This window comes from Dendrobates tinctorius, unplaced genomic scaffold (genome assembly GCF_039654945.1).
Source record: "Dendrobates tinctorius isolate UK_male_01 unplaced genomic scaffold, ASM3965494v1 ptg000171l, whole genome shotgun sequence".
NCBI classification, from domain to species: domain Eukaryota; kingdom Metazoa; phylum Chordata; class Amphibia; order Anura; family Dendrobatidae; genus Dendrobates; species Dendrobates tinctorius.
In genome coordinates, this window is record NW_027361838.1 from 6,676,949 (window position 1) to 6,696,874 (window position 19,926).

At 42.5% G+C, this 19,926-nt stretch overlaps 1 protein-coding gene across 2 annotated transcripts in view; it reads left to right on the plus strand.

The window, feature by feature from the left end:
- ROCK1 (Rho associated coiled-coil containing protein kinase 1) overlaps positions 1 to 19,926 on the plus strand; it is a 173,321-nt gene that overhangs the window by 53,855 nt on the left and 99,540 nt on the right. For both annotated transcript variants that reach the window (XM_073550864.1, XM_073550863.1), the window contains exons 2-6: positions 5,717 to 5,798; positions 15,132 to 15,232; positions 16,471 to 16,608; positions 18,639 to 18,814; positions 18,944 to 19,028. In XM_073550864.1, the coding sequence (XP_073406965.1) occupies positions 5,717 to 5,798; positions 15,132 to 15,232; positions 16,471 to 16,608; positions 18,639 to 18,814; positions 18,944 to 19,028 (582 nt within the window). The remainder of the gene's footprint in view (positions 1 to 5,716; positions 5,799 to 15,131; positions 15,233 to 16,470; positions 16,609 to 18,638; positions 18,815 to 18,943; positions 19,029 to 19,926) is intronic.

Here is a 19,926-nt window from a genome sequence, read left to right on the forward strand (position 1 = left end):
AGAAATTTAGTTTACAAAGTCCAAATTCTCAACTACATGGTGTACAAGTTGCCCCTCTCTTCCAGTTGTAAGCTCCGAGAAGGCTCTGCTACCCTCAAGCTTACATGATAAATGCCTGAAGATCAGGGGCTCTTTCTGGTGACAGAGGCCTCTTACAAAAGAACATTGGCTGATATTTTTGTAGATAAACCTTCTGAGGCTTACTATTATGTTTCCGTATATAAGCTGCAACCTATTCCACAGCACTCTCCAAACTTCATCATCACGGTCCCCATTGGGGCTGATAATTAGAGATGAGCGAATCCAATCTTATAAGTTCTCGGTTCGTACCTGACATCTCCTGGAAGTCCGCTGCAATGTTCAGAGTTCCGAGAGGGAGAATTTTCCAGCTCAAATGTTTGGGTCCCCATTCTTTTCAGTGGAGTTGGGGGTCTTCCAAACCTTGTACCATTACCAGTTCTGTGGTGCCTGGTTTCTGGTCCCCTGCCAGTCTCCTAATACTTGCTCTCTACGTGTCGCTATGTGCGTTGGTGATGATGCCGTTTCCTTATTAATATAAAGATGATTCACCGCGTAATTGGCAGCAGCCATTTTTTTCGGCCTTCGAGTGTAGTGTTGAGGTTGTGGAGTGTACTGGTGCCAGTAGTATGTACGTACTGGGTATATACTACACTATAGGCTAAAGCACAGATAAGTATACATAGTGTATTGCAAGTAGGATTAGAGACTTCCCTAGTTACAGCCTCTCATCCGGTGGCTGCTGCCAGTAACATGACTTCTCATAGACCTCTGGACTTTGATGTACACAGTGGAAACATGGAGAAGTCTCCTGGTAACGTCGCTATGTGATCTGTCCTCAGGAGCCGGAACAAAAAAAATATCAGGACTTCTATATTGATAACTTACCGTTAGCATAGGTCACCATTATCAGATCAGTGGGGTCCGGCGTCCCCCTCCATTCTGTTGTTTGCAGCTTCCTTTGCAGGTGGATGTAAGCGGTGTACAGGGTTGGAACAGTGCTCTATACTGCCCGTTCTGGGGTACTGCAGCTCCGCTCCTATTCACTTCAGGGGTAACAGAGCTGCAGGACCACGATTGGCCAGTGCCCAGCGCTGTGGTGTTGTGGCTGTGTACTGTGCATATCCAGGAGCAGCAAACAGTAGATAGGTGTCAGCGGGGTCACCACCGTTATTGGGATGGGTCCTGGGCGGCAGCGGTTCCGTGTTATTTTACGCCGTGCGTACGGTCTGAGCAGAACTTTATGTGCTTCCAATGCTGCAGGGTTGGGGGCGATTAGTGCAGGCTAAAAGCTTCAGGGATAACCAGCATGGAAATGTCTTATGGAAACAATGGCGTACTGCCCGGACACTGAGCAATGGGAAATGGACAAGTGCTTAAACTGTTGTTTAGAAAATGTTTTTAGACTTTTTAAAGGACATTCATCAAAGTGTTTTTGTGTCTGTGTAGGGTCCTCTGGACAGGTTCCATATTAGTACAGCTACTAAACATGGCAGCCTGCTATCCCAAGTATCGGGAGGAGTAAGCTCACCTTTCTATCACAGCAGCAAGCCGAGAAGGAAAAGTAAACCAGTGCTGGACACATTGAGAACATGTAACCTCCCCTGTCAAGGTGCCCTGATCACGGGCAAAAGCGTACCCCACTACCGCAGTAATGATGAGGGGGCATACATAGAGTAAGGGCACTCCTGCATCTTCATCTCGCAGAAGAGTAAGCACGAGATGGCTCAACCACGTATATATCTCAGCGTATCAGTATGTGCTTCCGTTCCAGCCACCTGGATGCCCGATTGGGTTTATGCTCATTATTAGTTCTGCCTTGCTGTGATCCTCGCTATGTATACTATAGCCGTTTTAATTTTCTACTGTAGTAGTTTTCAGTGACCTCATTATGGAAGGTATCCAGCCTTTAAAAATTGCCTGACGATCAATATTAGACTCCCTTCCATTCACTTTAATGTAATAAAATGTTTATCTGTATAATAATGCCCATAGGATGCACATGTTCATCATTGGTTGGGGTTAAAAATGATCCAGTTGTCCACTTTGTCCTATAAGCTGATCTGTATTGTGTTTGCCCCATGGTCTGGTAATGTAGGACTACCTTATATATCACAAGGTTTTTGCTACCCCATCTGAGAGCAGCATAACGTAGAGGCGGAGACCCTGATTCCAGTGATGTCACTTATCGGCCTGCTTGCTCTTTTGATAAAATCACTGTTTTCTTTGCTGCAGATCTGGCTGTTCTCTGAGTGCTGAGCTCTGTTTTACCCTACACACACTACTGTTTGGCTGCTTTCTGCCTATGCACTGTCTTCACAGAAAGCTGCCAATCAGCGGTGGGGGCAGGGTTATGCAGAGCTCCTAAATACAGAGGACTACAGGGCAGCAGGTTTACTAGTCCTCTAGTGATAATCTCTGGCTGATAAAGCTGTGATTTTATGAAAACTAGAGAAAGAAGCCCAGTAAGTGACACATCATTGGAATCGGTGTCTCTCTACCTCTACGTTGTACTGCTCTCAGATTAGGTGGTAAAAACCTGGGGCAAATTCCTTTTAAGCTTTGAAAACTGCGCTTGTGGTGTTTTGCAGTTTTCTTACTCTGTTTCCCTTGTAATATGATGTATTCTTGGTTTTCCATTCAGCACTTTTGCAGCAGACATTCACTTGTAGGAATGTTGTTTTCTTTGGAAGCCCGGAAACTTTTTCTCAGATTTCAGAGTTTAGCGATGTAAAACTATTCCTGGGCTCCTCCAGCCCATGCGCCCGTGGCTGGTTACCCAGATGAAGGAATGATATTTGGGCTTTATTGTCCTGGGTAACACGCAATGTCTTGGAGTTTAATATTGAGGAAACGCATCCTTCTCGTTACAATGCTGTGTACTTTCCAAGAATGCATTTCTTTCTTCCCATAATGGAGCATCGCTCCTATTTTTAGATACTAAACGCACCGCTGCTATTCTCTGCAAAAACCATTTGGGCCAGAGCTTCTACATATGCAGTAATGGAAATGTTAGCACCTGTATGTCACAGCATGAACTCTTTCCAGATTTTAGAACTATTTTTCAGCTTTTAAACTTTCCCCAAAATGCATTTGTGATTTCTTTTCTTTTTCCCATTCTGAGCCGACTTTGTTTAAATTTGCACGTTTTTCCTATGTCTCGGAGCCTTGGTTCACCTTGAAGATACTTCAAGGTGAACCAAGGCTCCGAGACATAGGAAAAACGTGTTTGCGCACCCCTGGTCAAAATGACTGTTAACGTGAGCAGTTAAGCAAGTAGAAGATGCATTCTGATTATCGGCTTCACCTATGAGAATCATAAAAAGCGCCCTCCTCTGCACTGCATTCAGACATACTAGCACGTAACTGATGAAGGTCTATACGGACCGTTTTCTGGTACTACAATAAATTGTCTCACTAATCTGAGTTGAGCGGCAGGTTTTCAATTTCCTATAATAATGGTTATGAGGCCTCCTGTGCGGCCCAGACCTCCTGGAACATCTAGCTATTGGCTCTCCTGATATTTCCTCCGTCGTACTGACCTGCAATTCCACAGTCAAGATGCTAAATTCCCAAACCTAACGTTTCATTGCCAGGCCTTTCCCACCATGTAAGGCTGCTCATGTTTGTGGTCGTTAGTCCAACAGTTTTCTCTCCTGACTACCACACAAGTGAACATTCCAATTGGCTGAACATTCATGTGTTTTCTAAGGGGATAGCTGAGAAAGCTGCTGCCAGAAAGTCATGACCGCTCCTTATGTCTGAATAATAAAAGGGTCAGGGGTTAAAATGTATACTGTCCGACCCTTATTTCCCGAGAAACACTCAGCGAATCCAGGAGGTCCCTATACATTGTTGATTGCCATCAGGGGGTACAGCTGACTTTAGCATAGCATGTATCGGGGCCGTAAGGCTCTGTTCACATCATCTTTGAATCCTCCATTCTAAATCCAGCCAAAAGTAATGAGCAAAGTACTGCATGCCAACCTATTGGCCTGTTGAAAAGACAAACCCCGTTATTGTCAATGCCCAATGGGCTGGATCTGACCAGCTGGTGTTTGCCATGGGACAACTCTAAACTGGGTTTTCTGATCACCTTTTTTTCTTTGCCTCATAGGCTGCTATGGGTTAAAATTAAGTAATGGTGGTTTACTCATTAACCCCGCTCCAGGGCTGGCTCTCTGCCGCTGCCTCCTGTTTTTTTTTTTGCTGTAGTGGTGATGACATGGCTTCAGCACACGTGCCCAAATGCAGCCATAGGAAACTTTTGTTAACTTTTAACCTGTTGAAGCCTATGAGGGGAAAAAAACTTGTTCTGGGGAAACTCCCCATGGACCGTTTATTCTAGGTGCCAGTAACTTTATTACAAGGGCCAACCAAATTCTGTTTGCATCTTGATGTAATTCTCTGCATGGCATTTCTAAAGATGGGATTTATCTTGATCCGATCTTCTGAAACAGCTGCTCTCCGGATACATGATCCAAGTCCTGCTTTAATCAAACATGTGAAGCTGGGAAGACCTTGGAGCCATACCAACCTCCACATAGGAGTCATCTTCAGCAGATCTTTTTTTTCTTTCTTTTTTTTTTTTTTGATACCACTGAAGAAAGTGCTTGAGGACCCATCTATTATTGTATTTGTGCCTTTTAGTTTCTTCTATTTTTGAAAGTTTCTCTGGTTTTTCATTCAAATTCCACTTGTAAGCTTCTCTTCTGCTGGTAAAGCTCTCCGTACACATTAGGTAGAGCTTTCCTGATGACCACAAATGAACGGGCACGTTAAAATCTACCCTCCTTCGACATCTGTGCTCTGGTGGGAGGGGAGTGGGGGTGGGGGGATTTCATAGGCAGCATGTATCAGCCAGGTATGTTTAATTTTGGATCACTATAGTGTTTCCGAGAGAGCGCGCGCCCCGAGAACTGAACTGCTCTGGAGACTAGTCAGGTGGGTCTCTGGCAGGTTCTCCCCCCACTGCTTGGTGATGACCATTATTCTCTTCCTATTACACACACAGTGACACAGTGTCACAGTGACAGATCTGTCACTCCAGAGGAGAGGGTGGAGAGACACCGCAGGAGACCCCCTCCTGTCTGACAAGTCTTCAGCGCAGCTTCGTCCCCGACAGCTTTTACAGTAAGTAGGAAGTATTTACCAGCTGTCCGGATCCATTTAACACATGCCAACTTGTAGCTTTTTTTTTTTTTTTTTTTTTTATATAAATACGGTAAACAAAAATGTGCAGTTTTGGTAAAATCGCTAACATTTTTTTCTCTGCATGGAGATTCTACATGGGGAATATTGTCTTTTTTTTTTTTTAGATTTCTCCTGTTGGCCGGTTTTTAGAGTTGCATCCAGCTAAGCTGTCAGCCCTGAAGCATCGCTGGCATCCTCAGCAATGGGTGTCTGAAGGGAATGTGAGCAACACTCCATCAGTATTGCTAGATGCATTCCAGGTCGTCATAGGTGGCACAGAAAAAGGTGCAATCTGTGCACTCCTGGTGATTTGTAGGAAGAGTAACGTCATGCCTAAGTGAAGCTGACCAGAACTTGAGTGCCCAGAACGTGACGCATTTTCATGCCCAGTAGTATTGGTCGCTTACCCCCGTTCTGCCATGCCTGGCATGTGACTGCACTGAAAGATTTGACCTGTTACGACACCGTTGTTGGGATGTGTCTAATTATTGTGTTTATCTTGTAGGATGGCTTGGACGCTATGGTGTATGATTTGGACTTTCCAGCTATGAGGAAAAACAAGAACATTGACAACTTCCTAAACCGATGTAAGAAACTTCATTTGTGTTTCTTTAACTGGAGATTTGTAAGAGGAAATGACGTGTGCAGAACTGCTTACACCATCTCGAAGGATGAAACTGAGTAGTAATGTATGACTGGGAAGATAATCCACAACCACTCTTGGGCGGCCTATATCTCCCTAGGTAACACTAGCCTACAAATGTTACTTGGGGTGTGGTAATTCATGAGTAACTAGGTAAATATAAGATGAAATGATACATCTAAGAATGAAAGTTAACCCTCATAGGATTTTTTGACCAGGCTGAACAGTGACTGGAGAAATTCGTGACTTCAGATTGTCAGACCTGTTAGTGTGCAATATGCAGACTGTTGGGATTCCCCTTTGTCGCTAGTTCAAGCAGTTTTCACAGAACTGCAAGTAAGCGATTTGCGGGGTTGTGGTCATGTGTCGACTAGCATCTGTCAATAAAACACTGAGAAGTCAAAAGCTACTAGTCGGCACGTAGACTTGAGCTAGAGCAATCCAAGGCGAGTCCTGACAGTGTAAGAATTGCGCACCCTGTCAGAATTCGACAAAATGTATATCCCGCCCGGAAAACCCCTGCTACTAGCTTCATATTCAGTAATGAATAGAATTTTCACTTTTTGCAGATTTTCAAAAATAATATACCGTAAATGTTTTCTACTTAAAGAAAGCCCACAGATGTTTGCTTGGGCCGAATGCTATCATAGCAAGCTCATTAGTGAAATTTTTTAGGCTAGTCTTTCAGGTCAATGAATATACCTGATTGCTGCCGAAATAATAGGTTTTGAGAAAGATAATGGGTCCATGGTTACAGGCTGCCAATACTACTGATAGTTGTGCTTAGTTCCACTCTCTTGATCTCCTTTTCTACTCTAAAAATTACATGGAGGGGAGAAGGTGGAAGGATCAGATTATACATTGTTTTTTGTTTTGTATATTTTTGGCCAAAAATTTTGAGACTGATACAAATTTTGGGTTTCAGAAAGGTCTCTACTTTTAGTTTCTATTGAAGGAGAAGTACAGTCATAAACATTTCAGAAGTATTTAAACTTTTATTGACTAATACATGAAGTTTTGGCAAAGACTCAATATTTACTGTGTTGTCCATTATTATTCGAGACTTCTGCCCTTTGCCCTGATGGCTGGATATCAGCTTCTGGGCCAAATCCTGACTGATGACCCATTCTTGTCTATTCAGTGCTTGGGGTCTATCACATTGTCTGTGGTTATGTTTGTCAATGTTCTTTTTGAAGATTGACCAGAGTTTCTCAATGAAATTGAGAACTGGCTAGTTTCCTGGCCACAGACACACTATTTCAATGTTTTGTTCCTCAAGCTTCTTGGCGATCACTTTTACCTTGTAACAGTGCTCAATCCTGCTGGGAAAAGCATTGCTCATTAATAAATTGCTCCTCGATCGTTGGGAGAAGTTGCTCATTCAGGATGTTTAGTTCCCATTCTGTATTCAGATGGATTCCGCTGTAGGTTCTGTTCAACACCGGTGCAGAGCTTAATAAATGGTAGCAGGCAGGTCTGGTCCATATGTACGCACAGTGAGGCAAAGGCTTTGGGAGGTTGGACTGGTATCAAGAATGGCAGGAAAGAAGCAGCTTAACGCCAAGAAAAACCTCAAGGACAGACTCACATTCTGCATGAAGAAAAGATGAGCGCTACCATGAGTCCTGTGTCACGCCAACCAGGGCTGTGGAGTCTGTAAGCCAAACCTGCGACTCCAACTGCTCAGTTTCCCTTACACCGACTCCACTACTCCGACTCCCACTCCCACATATATTGCTTATATATAAGTGAAAAATGTATTGTAGTACAATGTGAACATCAGACGTTTAATCATTTTTATGATACAATAATCAAGATATTTAGATAGAACATAATATATATTTATTGGAATACAACTTTAGAACACAAACTGTAATAAATTGTAAATATGTAATACTATGTAATATCGATTACATATATACAGTACAGACCAAAAGTTTGGACACACCTCATTCAAAGCGTTTTCTTTATTTTCATGACTATGAAAATTGTAGATTCACTCTGAAGGCATCAAAACTATGAATTAACACATGTAGAATTATATAATTAACTAAAAATATTTTAGGAGTCGGTCCATTTTATACCGACTCCACCAAAATGAGCTCCGACTCCACGACTCCGGCTCCACAGCCCTGACGCCAACAGTAAGGCACCCTGAGACCATTCATATATGGATGGAGCTTTTCATCCATGGACTGGGCTAACTCACAGTTTAGCCTAATACTATTCTTTATTCATAGCAATGTTTTCTCTACAACCTCCAAGAGCAATTTCTCCCAATGTGATCAAGGATCAATTCGGTGATGAGCAATGCTTTTACCAGCATCATGGAGACTTTCACAAGGCAAAAGTGATAACAAAGTGATCTGTGAAGAAAACATTGAAATTTTGCTTCCATATCCAGGAAACTCCCCCAGTCTCAATCTCCATTGAGAAGCTAGGGTCAATCTTCAAAAAGCAGAAGAGCAAGCAAAAACACAGAAATTGCGATAAACTCTAAAGGCCCCTTTACATTTAGCGATGCTCCAGCGATCCCGACCACGGTACGACCCGGTCAGGATCGCTGGTGCATTGCTAAATGGTCGCTAGTGAGCTAACCAATTAGCTTTATTGCACAATACCATACACTTTTCCCTATATAGCTAATCTAAATGTTTTTTTTCTTTTTAACTGTACTTTCTGGCGACACTTCATTTGAGGGGAGTCTCAAATCTGATGTGACAGGAGGCTGGAGCTGCACTCAATCCCAAAGCATCAGTCAGCCCTCCTGGAGCAAGATGTCACCAGGTGGCAGCGCAGCAATGACTCACTAGTTTCTTGCATCTCTTCCCCCTCTGAACTCACCCTGGATCCGGGGTGATAGATGCTGCTTCTGTCTCCGCCACAGTAGTTCCAAGTTACGAAGACTGGAAAACATGTATTTGGAAGTCGTCTTGCTACACTTGTAAGGAGAGCTTTAAACTAGAACAACATGGGAAGGGAAGCATAAGACCAGAAAAAGCCATACACCTGACAAATGCTATTGAGAACTCTGCTATTAGAAGTGGAAAGGAAGAACAAAGACAAACGAATCTAATTAATAAAAATATTGGAGAAAGAGAAACCAATCACAAACTAAAATGTTTCTATACTAATGCACAAAGCATGGGCAACAAACAAGGAGAACTGGAACTACTAACGCATGAAAAGAAATATGATGTCATTGGAATCACTGAAACTTGGTGGGACGATACACATGATTGGAATACAAGGATAGAAGGATACAACTTATTTGCAAGAAACAGACTTGATAAACGAGGAGGAGGTGTCGCATTTTATGTTAGAAACGCGTATATCTGCACAGAGATTGAAGCTTCAGAGACTGGGAGTTCTGTGGAAACTGTTTGGGTAAGAATACAAGGACAGAACAATGGAAAGGACACCATTGTAGGCATTTACTACAGGCTGCCTGTGCAAGCTGAAGATATGGATGAACTCTTTATGCATCAAATGGCCAAGTTCTCCAAAAAATATGACATAGTGGTCATGGGAGATTTCAACTATCCAGACATTTGTTGGGAATCTCTCTCAGGCAAAACTAACAGGTCAAGGAAATTCTTATCCTCTCTTGCTGACAACTTTATCTTCCAAAAGGTAGGGGAGAAAACAAGGGGAACTGCTACCTTGGATCTAATTCTTATAAACAGGGAGGAAATGGTTGAGGAGGTAAAAGTGGCTGGGACCCTAGGAGGTAGCGACCATGCTATTTTAGAATTTTGGATAACTAGAGGAGGAAGACCTGTGAAGACTCAGACGTCAAGGTTAGATTTCAGAAAGGCAGATTTTAAGAGATTCAGAAAGAGAATTGGAGGGATTCAATGACTGAATATCCTTAAAAGACAAAAATGTCCAGGAAGGATGGGAAATCTTGAAAAATGAAATTCTCAAAGCACAATTGTTAACAATTCCGAAAAGATGGAAGAATAGGAAGCATTTAAGGAAGCCAGGATGGATGAACACAGAACTTAAGCACATGCTAAAAAGGAAGAGAAAAATGTTTATAAAATGGAAAGAGGGAGGCATATCTAAAGAAGAATATAATGCTGTCTGCAGAACCTGCAGGGCACAAATCAGATTACTAAAGCTGACAATGAATTGAGGCTTGCAAGAGATGTCAAAAGCAATAATAAAGGATTTTGGGGATATGTCAAAAGTAAAAGAAAAGTCAAAGATGCTATAGGGTTTTTACAGGATGAAAATTATGAAATGGTAAAACAGGATGTTGAGAAGGCCGAACTTTTAAATTCCTATTTTGCATCTGTTTTCTCTCAGAAAGGAAATGTAACATCAACTGTTCTTCACTGTCCTATTAAGGGAATTGAAGAATCCAGGATATCTATAAACAGAAATATAGTGAGGAAACACTTAGCTAACCTAAATGAATTCAAGTCTCCAGGTCCAGATGAATTACACCCCAGAGTACTGAAGGAGATAGCAGAAGACATTTTTGAGCCCCTCTCCATAATCTTTGAAAATTCTTGGAGAACAGGAGAAGTCCCAGAAGACTGGAGAAGAGCAAATGTTGTTCCAATCTTCAAAAAGGGGAAGAAGGTGGACCCAGGCAACTATAGGCCGGTGAGTCTGACTTCTATACCAGGAAAGATCTTTGAACAAATTATTAAACAACATGTATGTCAATACCTGGATAAGAATGAAGTGATTAAACAGAGTCAGCATGGGTTTGTAACTAATAAGTCATGTCAGACTAACTTAATTTCCTTCTATGACGGAATCACTGATTGGGTGGATCAAGGAAATGCTGTAGATATAGTATATCTTGACTTCAGCAAAGCATTTGACAAAGTATCTCACACAATCCTTATTGAAAAAATGTATGGAATGGACAAGGCAACTGTTAGGTGGATTCATAACTGGCTTAGTGATCGGACCCAAAGAGTGGTTGTAAATGGCTGCACATCCAGTTGGAAGAATGTCTCAAGTGGGGTACCACAGGGCTCTGTTCTGGGCCCTGTATTGTTCAACATCTTTATCAACGATTTAGATGAAGGAATTGAGGGTAAATTGATTAAATTTGCTGATGACACAAAGCTAGGAGGGATAGCTAATACTAGAGAAGAGAGAGAGGGAGGATTCAAAAAGATTTAAATAAACTGGAGAAGTGGGCAGCAACTAACAGAATGGTTTTTAACAGGGAAAAATACAAAGTACTACATCTGGGCAATAAAAATGAAAAAAGCATATACAGAATGGGAGGAATAGGGCTAAGCAACAGCACATGTGAAAAAGACTTGGGTATACTAATAGATAACTGAATATGAGTCAACTTTGTGATGCAGCAGCAAAAAAGGCAAATGCAATTCTAGGATGTATTAACAGAAGCATACAGTCTAGATCACGTGAAGTCATTATTTCCCTCTACTCCTCTTTGGTCAGACCTCATCTGGAATATTGTGTCCAGTTTTGGGCACCACATTTTAAAAAAGACATCAACAAACTGGAGCAAGTTCAGAAAAGAGTGACCAGAATGGTGACCGGTCTGCAAACCCTGTCTTATGAGGAAAGGTTGCAGGATTTGGGATTGTTTAGTTTGCAAAAGAGAAGACTGAGAGGAGACTTAATAGCTGTCTACAAATATCTCAAGGGCTGTCACATTGTAGAAGGATCAACTTTATTCTCATTTGCACAAGGAAAGACTAGAAGCAATGGGATGAAACTGAATGGGAGGAGACACAGATGAGATATTAGAAAAAACTTTTTGACAGTTAGAGTGATCAATGAGTGGAACAGGCTGCCACGAGAAGTGGTGAGTTCTCCTTCAATGGAAGTCTTCAAACAGAGGCTGGACAGACATCTGACTGGGATGATTTAGTGAATCCTGCTTTGAGCAGGGGGTTGGACCAGATGGCCCAGGAGGTCCCTTCCAACTCTACGATTCTATGAAGTGAGAGAAGCAGTGAGTGGCACAAGTGCTGCCCCACAGCTTCTAGTGCTGCCTTCAGGGGCAGTGTTGGTGTCACTGCTTCTATCGACACCCTCTAATGACTTATTCTTTCACAGAAGCTACGGTGGTGACTGAGACAGCAGAGTGCCGCTGCTGCACTCGCATCTTCCTCAGTTTTTATTATTTTTGATCCTGGAGGGGGCGGTAATGCAAGAAACTAGTAAATAACTGCAGTTCTGCCCCCTGGTGACTTCCTGTCCCCGGAGGGGCAATGAGTGCAGCTCCAGTCTTCTTTGACATTCTGTTTTGACACTCCTCTCAAATAATGTCACATTTTATATTCTAGGTCACAAAATATGAAAATTATATCACTCCGTAGTTAGTTTATTGCGGGCCTCATTCAATTAGGGTAGACTATCATTTCTACTATAGCAGTACTGTGGGTTTGTCATGTTCCAAAATCCCCTCTACCCTCACTGACATGTTTCACTGCTTTTGCAGCTTCATCAGGGGCTGGAACAGTGGTGTGTTAGCCCATTGCCACCAAACCCCCTTTTTTTTCCCACAGCACCAGTGTAGTGCAGAATTGTTTAATTGCAGCCGGAGACCTAATAAAAGCCCTGGGGTCTGCCATCTCTATAAAACTATTTACTATCCACTTCAATACAGAAGTATTGTAACTGCAATCAAGCCATTGCAGGTTGTTGGTCCCCCTAGGGGACTGAAACATTCTTGGATGATTCTGCCCTGACAGGTTACCTTATACACTATTTCAAAGTAAAGGCAGGGCAGGCAGTCTAGTGCTTGGAATTACCATCCAAATGTTGGTGTCTATGGTGTCAGCTTGGTTCAAGCAGAAAATGTGACTGCTCGATGCTGCATCCTGGTCAGACGACACAAATAAAGTGGGGGGAGCAGCCTGATTTCAATGTTTTCTGCTTTTACAGATGACTGATATCTATATCTATACGGAAATCATTTGGAAGGTAATTATAAGCCCTGGACTGCCCTGTCAGTGATTATCGCCTTCTTATTGCCTTGTATAGCAATAAAAATAAACATTAAAAACCAATGTTGGTAAAATAAATAAAAATGTAAAAACATTAACAAAGGGAAATAATGTGTGATTTAATACCACAATTTTGGTTAGTTTGTGGGGGGAAAAAATTCTATATATTTTAGAAAATTAGTTTATAAGATATGCTTTTTTTAAACAAAAATATAAACATTAAATTGCTTCTTGTTTCCCTTTGTCTTTATTCCACTTGTTTTTATTTTTTCTGTTTAACAAAGGGACAAATGAGGCGATTTTAATATATAAATATTATCTCTACATGGTGTATAGATGTATATTTATATTAATCTCTCCAAGGCAATCTGTCAGGTCCAGATTTGCTATTTAAGCTCCGATCCAGCAGTCTACAGGTTAGAATTTGAAACTTTGCTGGTTGCTTAAGCATTTGTCCATGGCGAAAGCTGAAATTGGTCTTCTAATCTCGCTGCACCCGGCTTCATTCCAGTCATCTGAACAGGGCGCCGCACTGAGCAGTCACAGATTTCCTGCCTTCCCTGTGCTGACTGATGGCTGTGACTGCAACATCACTTGGAAGCTAATTAGAAGCCCTACAGACTGCCGTGCCGACTTCTCCCTCAATGGCTGTACCATATATTATGAACTTGAAAAAATTATTTTTTATTTTTGTGATCAGCTTGCCTTTTCAGACTCAAGCATGTTATGGTCGACCTCTGCTCTTTGTACTTTCTGATTCAGCAACAACTTCCCAACACGTGACTGCTACAGCCAACCGTTGGCTAAAACTGTCACCTGCTATACCTAGTGATTGGCTGATGTGGTCACATGACTGTTGGGATGATGTTCCTTGATCTGGAAGCTCAGAGACCATTGGACCTGGAGTGGCCGAGAATCGGTCCTACGATTGTCTTCTTTTCTTGTTCTCGAACATTCTCACCAAACCATCGGACCTGGAGTGGCCGAGGATCGGTCCTACGACTGTCTTTTTTTTTTTTTTTTTCTTGTTCTCGAACATTCTAACCAGTCCATAGGACCTGGAGTGGCCGAGGATCGTTCCTACGACTGTCTTCTTTTCTTGTTCTTGAGCATTCTAACCAGACCTGGAGTGGCCGAGGATCGGTCCTACGACTGTCTTCTTTTCTTGTTCTCGAACATTCTAACCAGACCATAGGACCTGGAGTGGCCGAGGATCGGTCCTACGACTGTCTTCTTTTCTTGTTCTCGAACATTCTAACCAGACCATAGGACCTGGAGTGGCCGAGGATCGTTCCTACGACTGTCTTCTTTTCTTGTTCTTGAGCATTCTAACCAGACCTGGAGTGGTCGAGGATCGGTCCTACGACTGTCTTCTTTTCTTGTTCTCGAGCATTCTAACCAGACCATAGGACCTGGAGTGGCCGAGGATCGTTCCTACGACTGTCTTCTTTTCTTGTTCTTGAGCATTCTAACCAGACCTGGAGTGGTCGAGGATCGGTCCTACGACTGTCTTCTTTTCTTGTTCTCGAGCATTCTAACCAGACCATAGGACCTGGAGTGGCCGAGGATCGGTCCTACGACTGTCGTCTTTTCTTGTTCTCGAGCATTCTATCCCGTTTACAGTGTAATGTGCATCACGGCTGGACCAACCCTCTTATGACTTCTCTGTATTTTTGGCTTAAAATATTTCTGACATATTGTCAGTCTAATTTCCATTTATTCTTGCATTCCTGCCGTCATAATTACAGGAACAACTCTGTTCTAATCTGTCACTTTTCTAACTTGTGGAAGGAATCCTTGTTTTTTTGGCAGACTCTGATGATTGAGCAAGTCTTTACAGATCAGATAAGTAACGTATTTGTGAAAGATGGGGGAAAAAAAAAAATCTGAAAGCCCTGGACCTGAATTCTGCCGTTAGTATTTTATTAAGCTCTGGCCGCTCACTTTACTAGCGCTGAGCATTAGCATTCTGAACTTTCCGTACAGTCTCATGCCAGCGTTGACCCTTGTGGATTAAAATAGCGCTTTTTAACCATGACCAAATTTGGAGCTACAATATCTGCCCACTGGGAATCTGTAAATGTTTTCTGGTTTATAGAGTGACAGGTTTATACAAATAATTAGTTATTCCAGTTGCGTGTTTTAAATTAAAGCACAGGATTTAATTATAAGAAGAGGGGGATATGTTGCCAATTCTCCATCTCCCTTCCAGCGTTGTGATCTTCCTGGTAAATTGCTTAAAAATAGCATGTGGAGTGGAGTGACTGAGCCCTGTTGTTGTTGTTTTTTTTTTTTTTACTTTTTTTTTTCCCCCTTTTTGATTCTAGATAAGGACACAATAAGTAAAATTCGTGACTTGCGCATGAAAGCTGAAGATTATGAAGTAGTCAAGGTCATTGGCAGAGGAGCTTTTGGTGAAGTCCAACTGGTAGGTCGCTTCCGCTTGCAGAAAAGTCATAGAATTTACATTTGTGCTTGTCATTTGCAGATCTGTTAACAGATTTCACTTATTCTGAAAATACTTATCAGTTGGCTATATCGTCCTTTTTTGGAATTTTATTTTCTTCCATCCATGAACTTAATACATATTGGTCAATAAATTTCACAATTCACACTGCATTCATTACTGAATAAACATTAGACCTGATGATGCTGGTGTAAATTTTTTTTTTTTTTGTGGAAAAGTCCAAGTCAGAATGGTTAATTAGTCCTTTCTTTATTCGTTTTATTTTTCCTCGCCGTTCTTAAAGTGGATCTGTAATTAGATTTCACAATAAAAGCTGCATACGTTATCAAGTAGATTTCTTAGAGGTGATGAAGCTGGTGTATTTACATTGAAAATTATTGTCAAAATGGCTTGTAATATGGTTTGGAAGTTTTCCTTCCTAGTATTAAAGGGAATCTGTCACCAGGTTTTTGCTATCTGAGAGCTTTATGATGTAGGGGCAGAGACTCTGGTTCCAGTGATATATCACTTAATGGGCTGAATCACTGTTTTCTCTGCTACCAATTCTATGAATGCTGCATGTAGTCTTCCATATTCATGAGCTCTGTATAACCCACCCCCACCACTGACTGGCAGCTTTCGGTGTATGGAGGACTACATGGCAGCGGGGTTAGTAGTCCTCTAGTGATAATCTCCTGCTGATAAAACATACAAGTTTTGAAAACGAAGGCAGCACTCCATATTCTTGATAGAAAAAATGTGCAGGATTTATTCAACCCACATGTCTGGGCTAGGCGACGTTTCGTCTCTAACTGAGCTTTCCTCAAGCCTGCTGATAAAACAGTGACGGTGTAGCCCAATAAGTGACAAATTGCTGGAATCAGGGACTCTGTCTCTACACTATGCTGCTTTCAGATTAGATGGCAAAAACCTGGTGGCAGATTCTCTTTTCCCTTTTAAAATCAGTTTTTGTAAGTCAAACTCTAAATAGACTTAAAATGCTCATTTCAATATTGCAATTACTCAGCTATTTTCAAAGTAAGTACACTGGCCTGAACAGGTCTAAGAAGTTATTTATCAGTTTGCATTAGAAAATCTAGTGACAGATCCCACTAAAAAAAATTTTTGTGCAGTTACCAATACTGTTATTAAATTGTTATAAAAAGATTTTGTAAAGCTGGAAAAACATCACTGGTTCTATATATTTGCTTGTTTTAAAGGTAAGGCATAAGTCATCCAGAAAGGTGTACGCCATGAAGCTTCTAAGCAAGCTGGAAATGATAAAGAGGTCCGATTCTGCCTTCTTCTGGGAAGAAAGAGATATTATGGCATTTGCCAACAGTCCTTGGGTTGTGCAGGTATGGTGGACACTTGTCATTCACCTGTTTATAATGTTATTGCAGTAAGTCTTTCTCCTTTTGTATTTTGAAATGTTTACACTAGGATTAATAGCGTAAAAGGGGATTATAATGTGTGTATTAGAAACACGAGTGGAAGTGCTGTCGTTTATCGCTATTTTTATTCACGAGGCTGACTACATGACCTCAACTGTGATCTGACTAATGTATTGCTAACCAATATTTGTAAGCTGTTAATTAATTTTGTATCTGTGTTTTAAAATTTCAATAAATTATGGAAGAGAAATCGCATCAGTGCCTCTATCAGGATGCTACTTGCATTGTCCACCCTACTCCTTTTCCCTTCTCCAGTTTTTGCATTGCCCGTTGCAGTATCCCCCAGTGTCGCGTTGCCCTTTGCAGTATCCCCCCCGTGTCACGTTGCCCTTTGCAGTATCCCCCCCAGTGTCGCGTTGCCCTTGGCATTATCCCCTCCAGTGTCGCGTTGCCCTTGGCATTATCCCCTCCAGTGTCGCGTTGCCCTTGGCATTATCCCATCCAGTGTCGCGTTGCCCTTTGCAGTATCCCCCCAGTGTCGCGTTGACCTTTGCAGTATCCCCCCAGTGTCGCGTTGCTCTTTGCAGTAACCCCTCTAGTGTGGCGTTGCCCTTTGCATTATCCCCCCAGTGTGGCGTTATCCTTTGCAGTATCCCCCCCCCCCCAGTGTCGCAACGTCCTTTGTAGTATTCCCCCAGTGTCGCGTTGCCGTTGCAATATTCCTCCAGTGTCGCGTTGCCCTTTGCAGTATCCCCTCAGTGTGTTGTTGCCCTTTGCAGTATCCCCTCAGTGTGTTGTTGCCCTTTGCATTATCCCCTCAGTGTGTTGTTGCCCTTTGCAGTATTCCCCCAGTGTTGCATTGCCCTTTGCAGTATCCCCCCCAGTGTCGCGTTGCCCTTTGCAGTATCCCCCCCCCAGTGTCGCGTTGCCCTTTGCAGTATCCCCCCCAGTGTCGCGACGTCCTTTGTAGTATTCCCCCAGTGTCGCGTTGCCCGTTGCAATATTCCCCCAGTGTCGCGTTGCCCTTTGCAGTATCCCCTCAGTGTGTTGTTGCCCTTTGCAGTATTCCCCCAGTGTCGCATTGCCCTTTGCAGTATCCCCCCCCATCTTGCGTTGCCCTTGGCATTATCCCCTCCAGTGTCGCGTTGCCCTTTGCAGTGTCCCCCCAGTGTTGCGTTGCCCTTTGCAGTATCCCCCCCAGTGTTGCGTTGCCCTTTGCAGTGTCCCCCCAGTGTCGCGTTGCCCTTTGCAGTATCCCCCCCAGTGTCACGTTGCCCTTTGTAGTGCCTCCCCTTGCTGCAGTCCTTTTTTTTTAGAGCCTGCAACATTCCACAATCGCGCTGCCCACTGCAGAGCTGTATCCCCATAATCATGTTATCCTTTGCTGACCCCCCATTACACCCTTTTATGTAGGCTCACACACCACAATCCCCCCCCCCATTCACAAATCATGTTTGTTTTCTTTTGCAGGGCCTTTCTCTCACCGTCATGTTGATTTTTTGCACCACTTAGAAGCAGGAGTTGTTGGAGATGGCTACTTATCTTGTACCATCTCAAATATCCTATCCCAATATGTAGTGGGCATAATATTACAAAATCGCTCCAATTAGAAATGTAGTATAGTTCTTCTGATTCGCTATGTCACTTACCCCATGTGCAGGCTATAGCAATAGCTTAAGTATCCATGGTCACGACCACTCGTATAATGACCGTTAGCTGTTAGTGGTCATAAGCGACATTGCGAATCTGAAGAACTATACTACGTTTCTAATTGGAGGTATTTGCTGATATGATTATACCTAATACAGTACATATTGGGATAAGATCCTGCAGATGACAATAACCCCTTTTATCATACAAAAAGGCAAAAGAACAAGGAAAAAAGTGTCTGCGCTGTCCGGCTGTGGAGCCCTACAGTCTGCACATACTGGGTTTTGTGCTTCCTATGGCGCCTCTCTTAGTAAGACCATTTTCTGTATTTTGCTCTTACACAGCTATTCTACGCTTTTCAAGACGACCGGTATCTGTATATGGTGATGGAGTACATGCCAGGAGGAGACCTGGTAAATTTAATGAGCAACTACGACGTTCCTGAGAAGTGGGCACGTTTCTATACAGCTGAGGTGGTCTTAGCCTTAGATGCCATTCATTCTATGGGCTTCATTCATAGGTGAGTTTCTGAAAGCGCTGCATCTATACGCCAAAAGTGAAATCTTGGAAGTATGAGAAGAAATTCTGTAGCCGCGGATAAAAAGAAATGTAATAATTGTATGATTTAATGCCGGCTGTTGCCTTGCAGGGATGTGAAGCCTGACAATATGCTGCTTGACAAGTCTGGCCATGTGAAACTTGCCGATTTTGGTACTTGTATGAAGATGAACTCGGTAAGTTGGCTCACTAGTTAGTCTGTGATCAGTCACATTTCTTGGCTGCTCACAATATATGTGTAAATCTGTTAGAATTGGGTCACACATGTGAGGAACTCGGTGACTACTGTGGCCGCCATTATAGTTGTCACCGCAATCCATCTATTCCAGAATACTAACCAAATCTGTGGACTAATGCAGTGACAGTGCAGGACAATTAGGGGGATGTGCTGTATAGGTTTTCTGACAACCTGTTTTTTGATTGTCACCCATTATTCTCAGATATGGTTGAATTTGACTATGCAGCTCTTCCTACATGTCTGTTTTAGTGAAATGCTTATAAAAACAGTACTGGAGTGTTAGTACTGACCAAGAGAAGGCACAATGCAGAATTTTTTTTTCCCCAGACAGTAAGGCTGTGTGCACACGATGCAGATTTGCAGCGGTTCCGCAGCGGATTTTACCGCGCAGAAACGTTGCATATCCGCATTGTGATGTACAGTAGCTTTAAAATCAATGAAAAAAAAAAACGCTGTGCAGACGCTGCGGATTTTTCCGCGGTACAAAATCCGCAGCATGTCACTTCTTTTGTGCGGTTTTTCATCTCCCCTGTCACCAAATCCGCAGGGGGAAAACCGCAGTGGAAAACCGCACAAAAAACCGCATGAAAAATGGAAGAAATCCGCAGGAAAAATGCAGGGCCAAAAAGTCCGTCTGCACTCAGTCTTAAAAGAAAAAAAGCAAAATAATAAAATAGTCCCATTAACTTTTACTTTAAAATTTGTAATGTAAATGCATCCATAGGTAGATGATAACTTGCTGAGCTTTGGGGATTTGATGACTGGGACCCTCAAAGCATCGAAGAGTGGGCCTCTGGTGTTCCCTAGAATGGGGTGATGGTCTCATTCATTGTCTA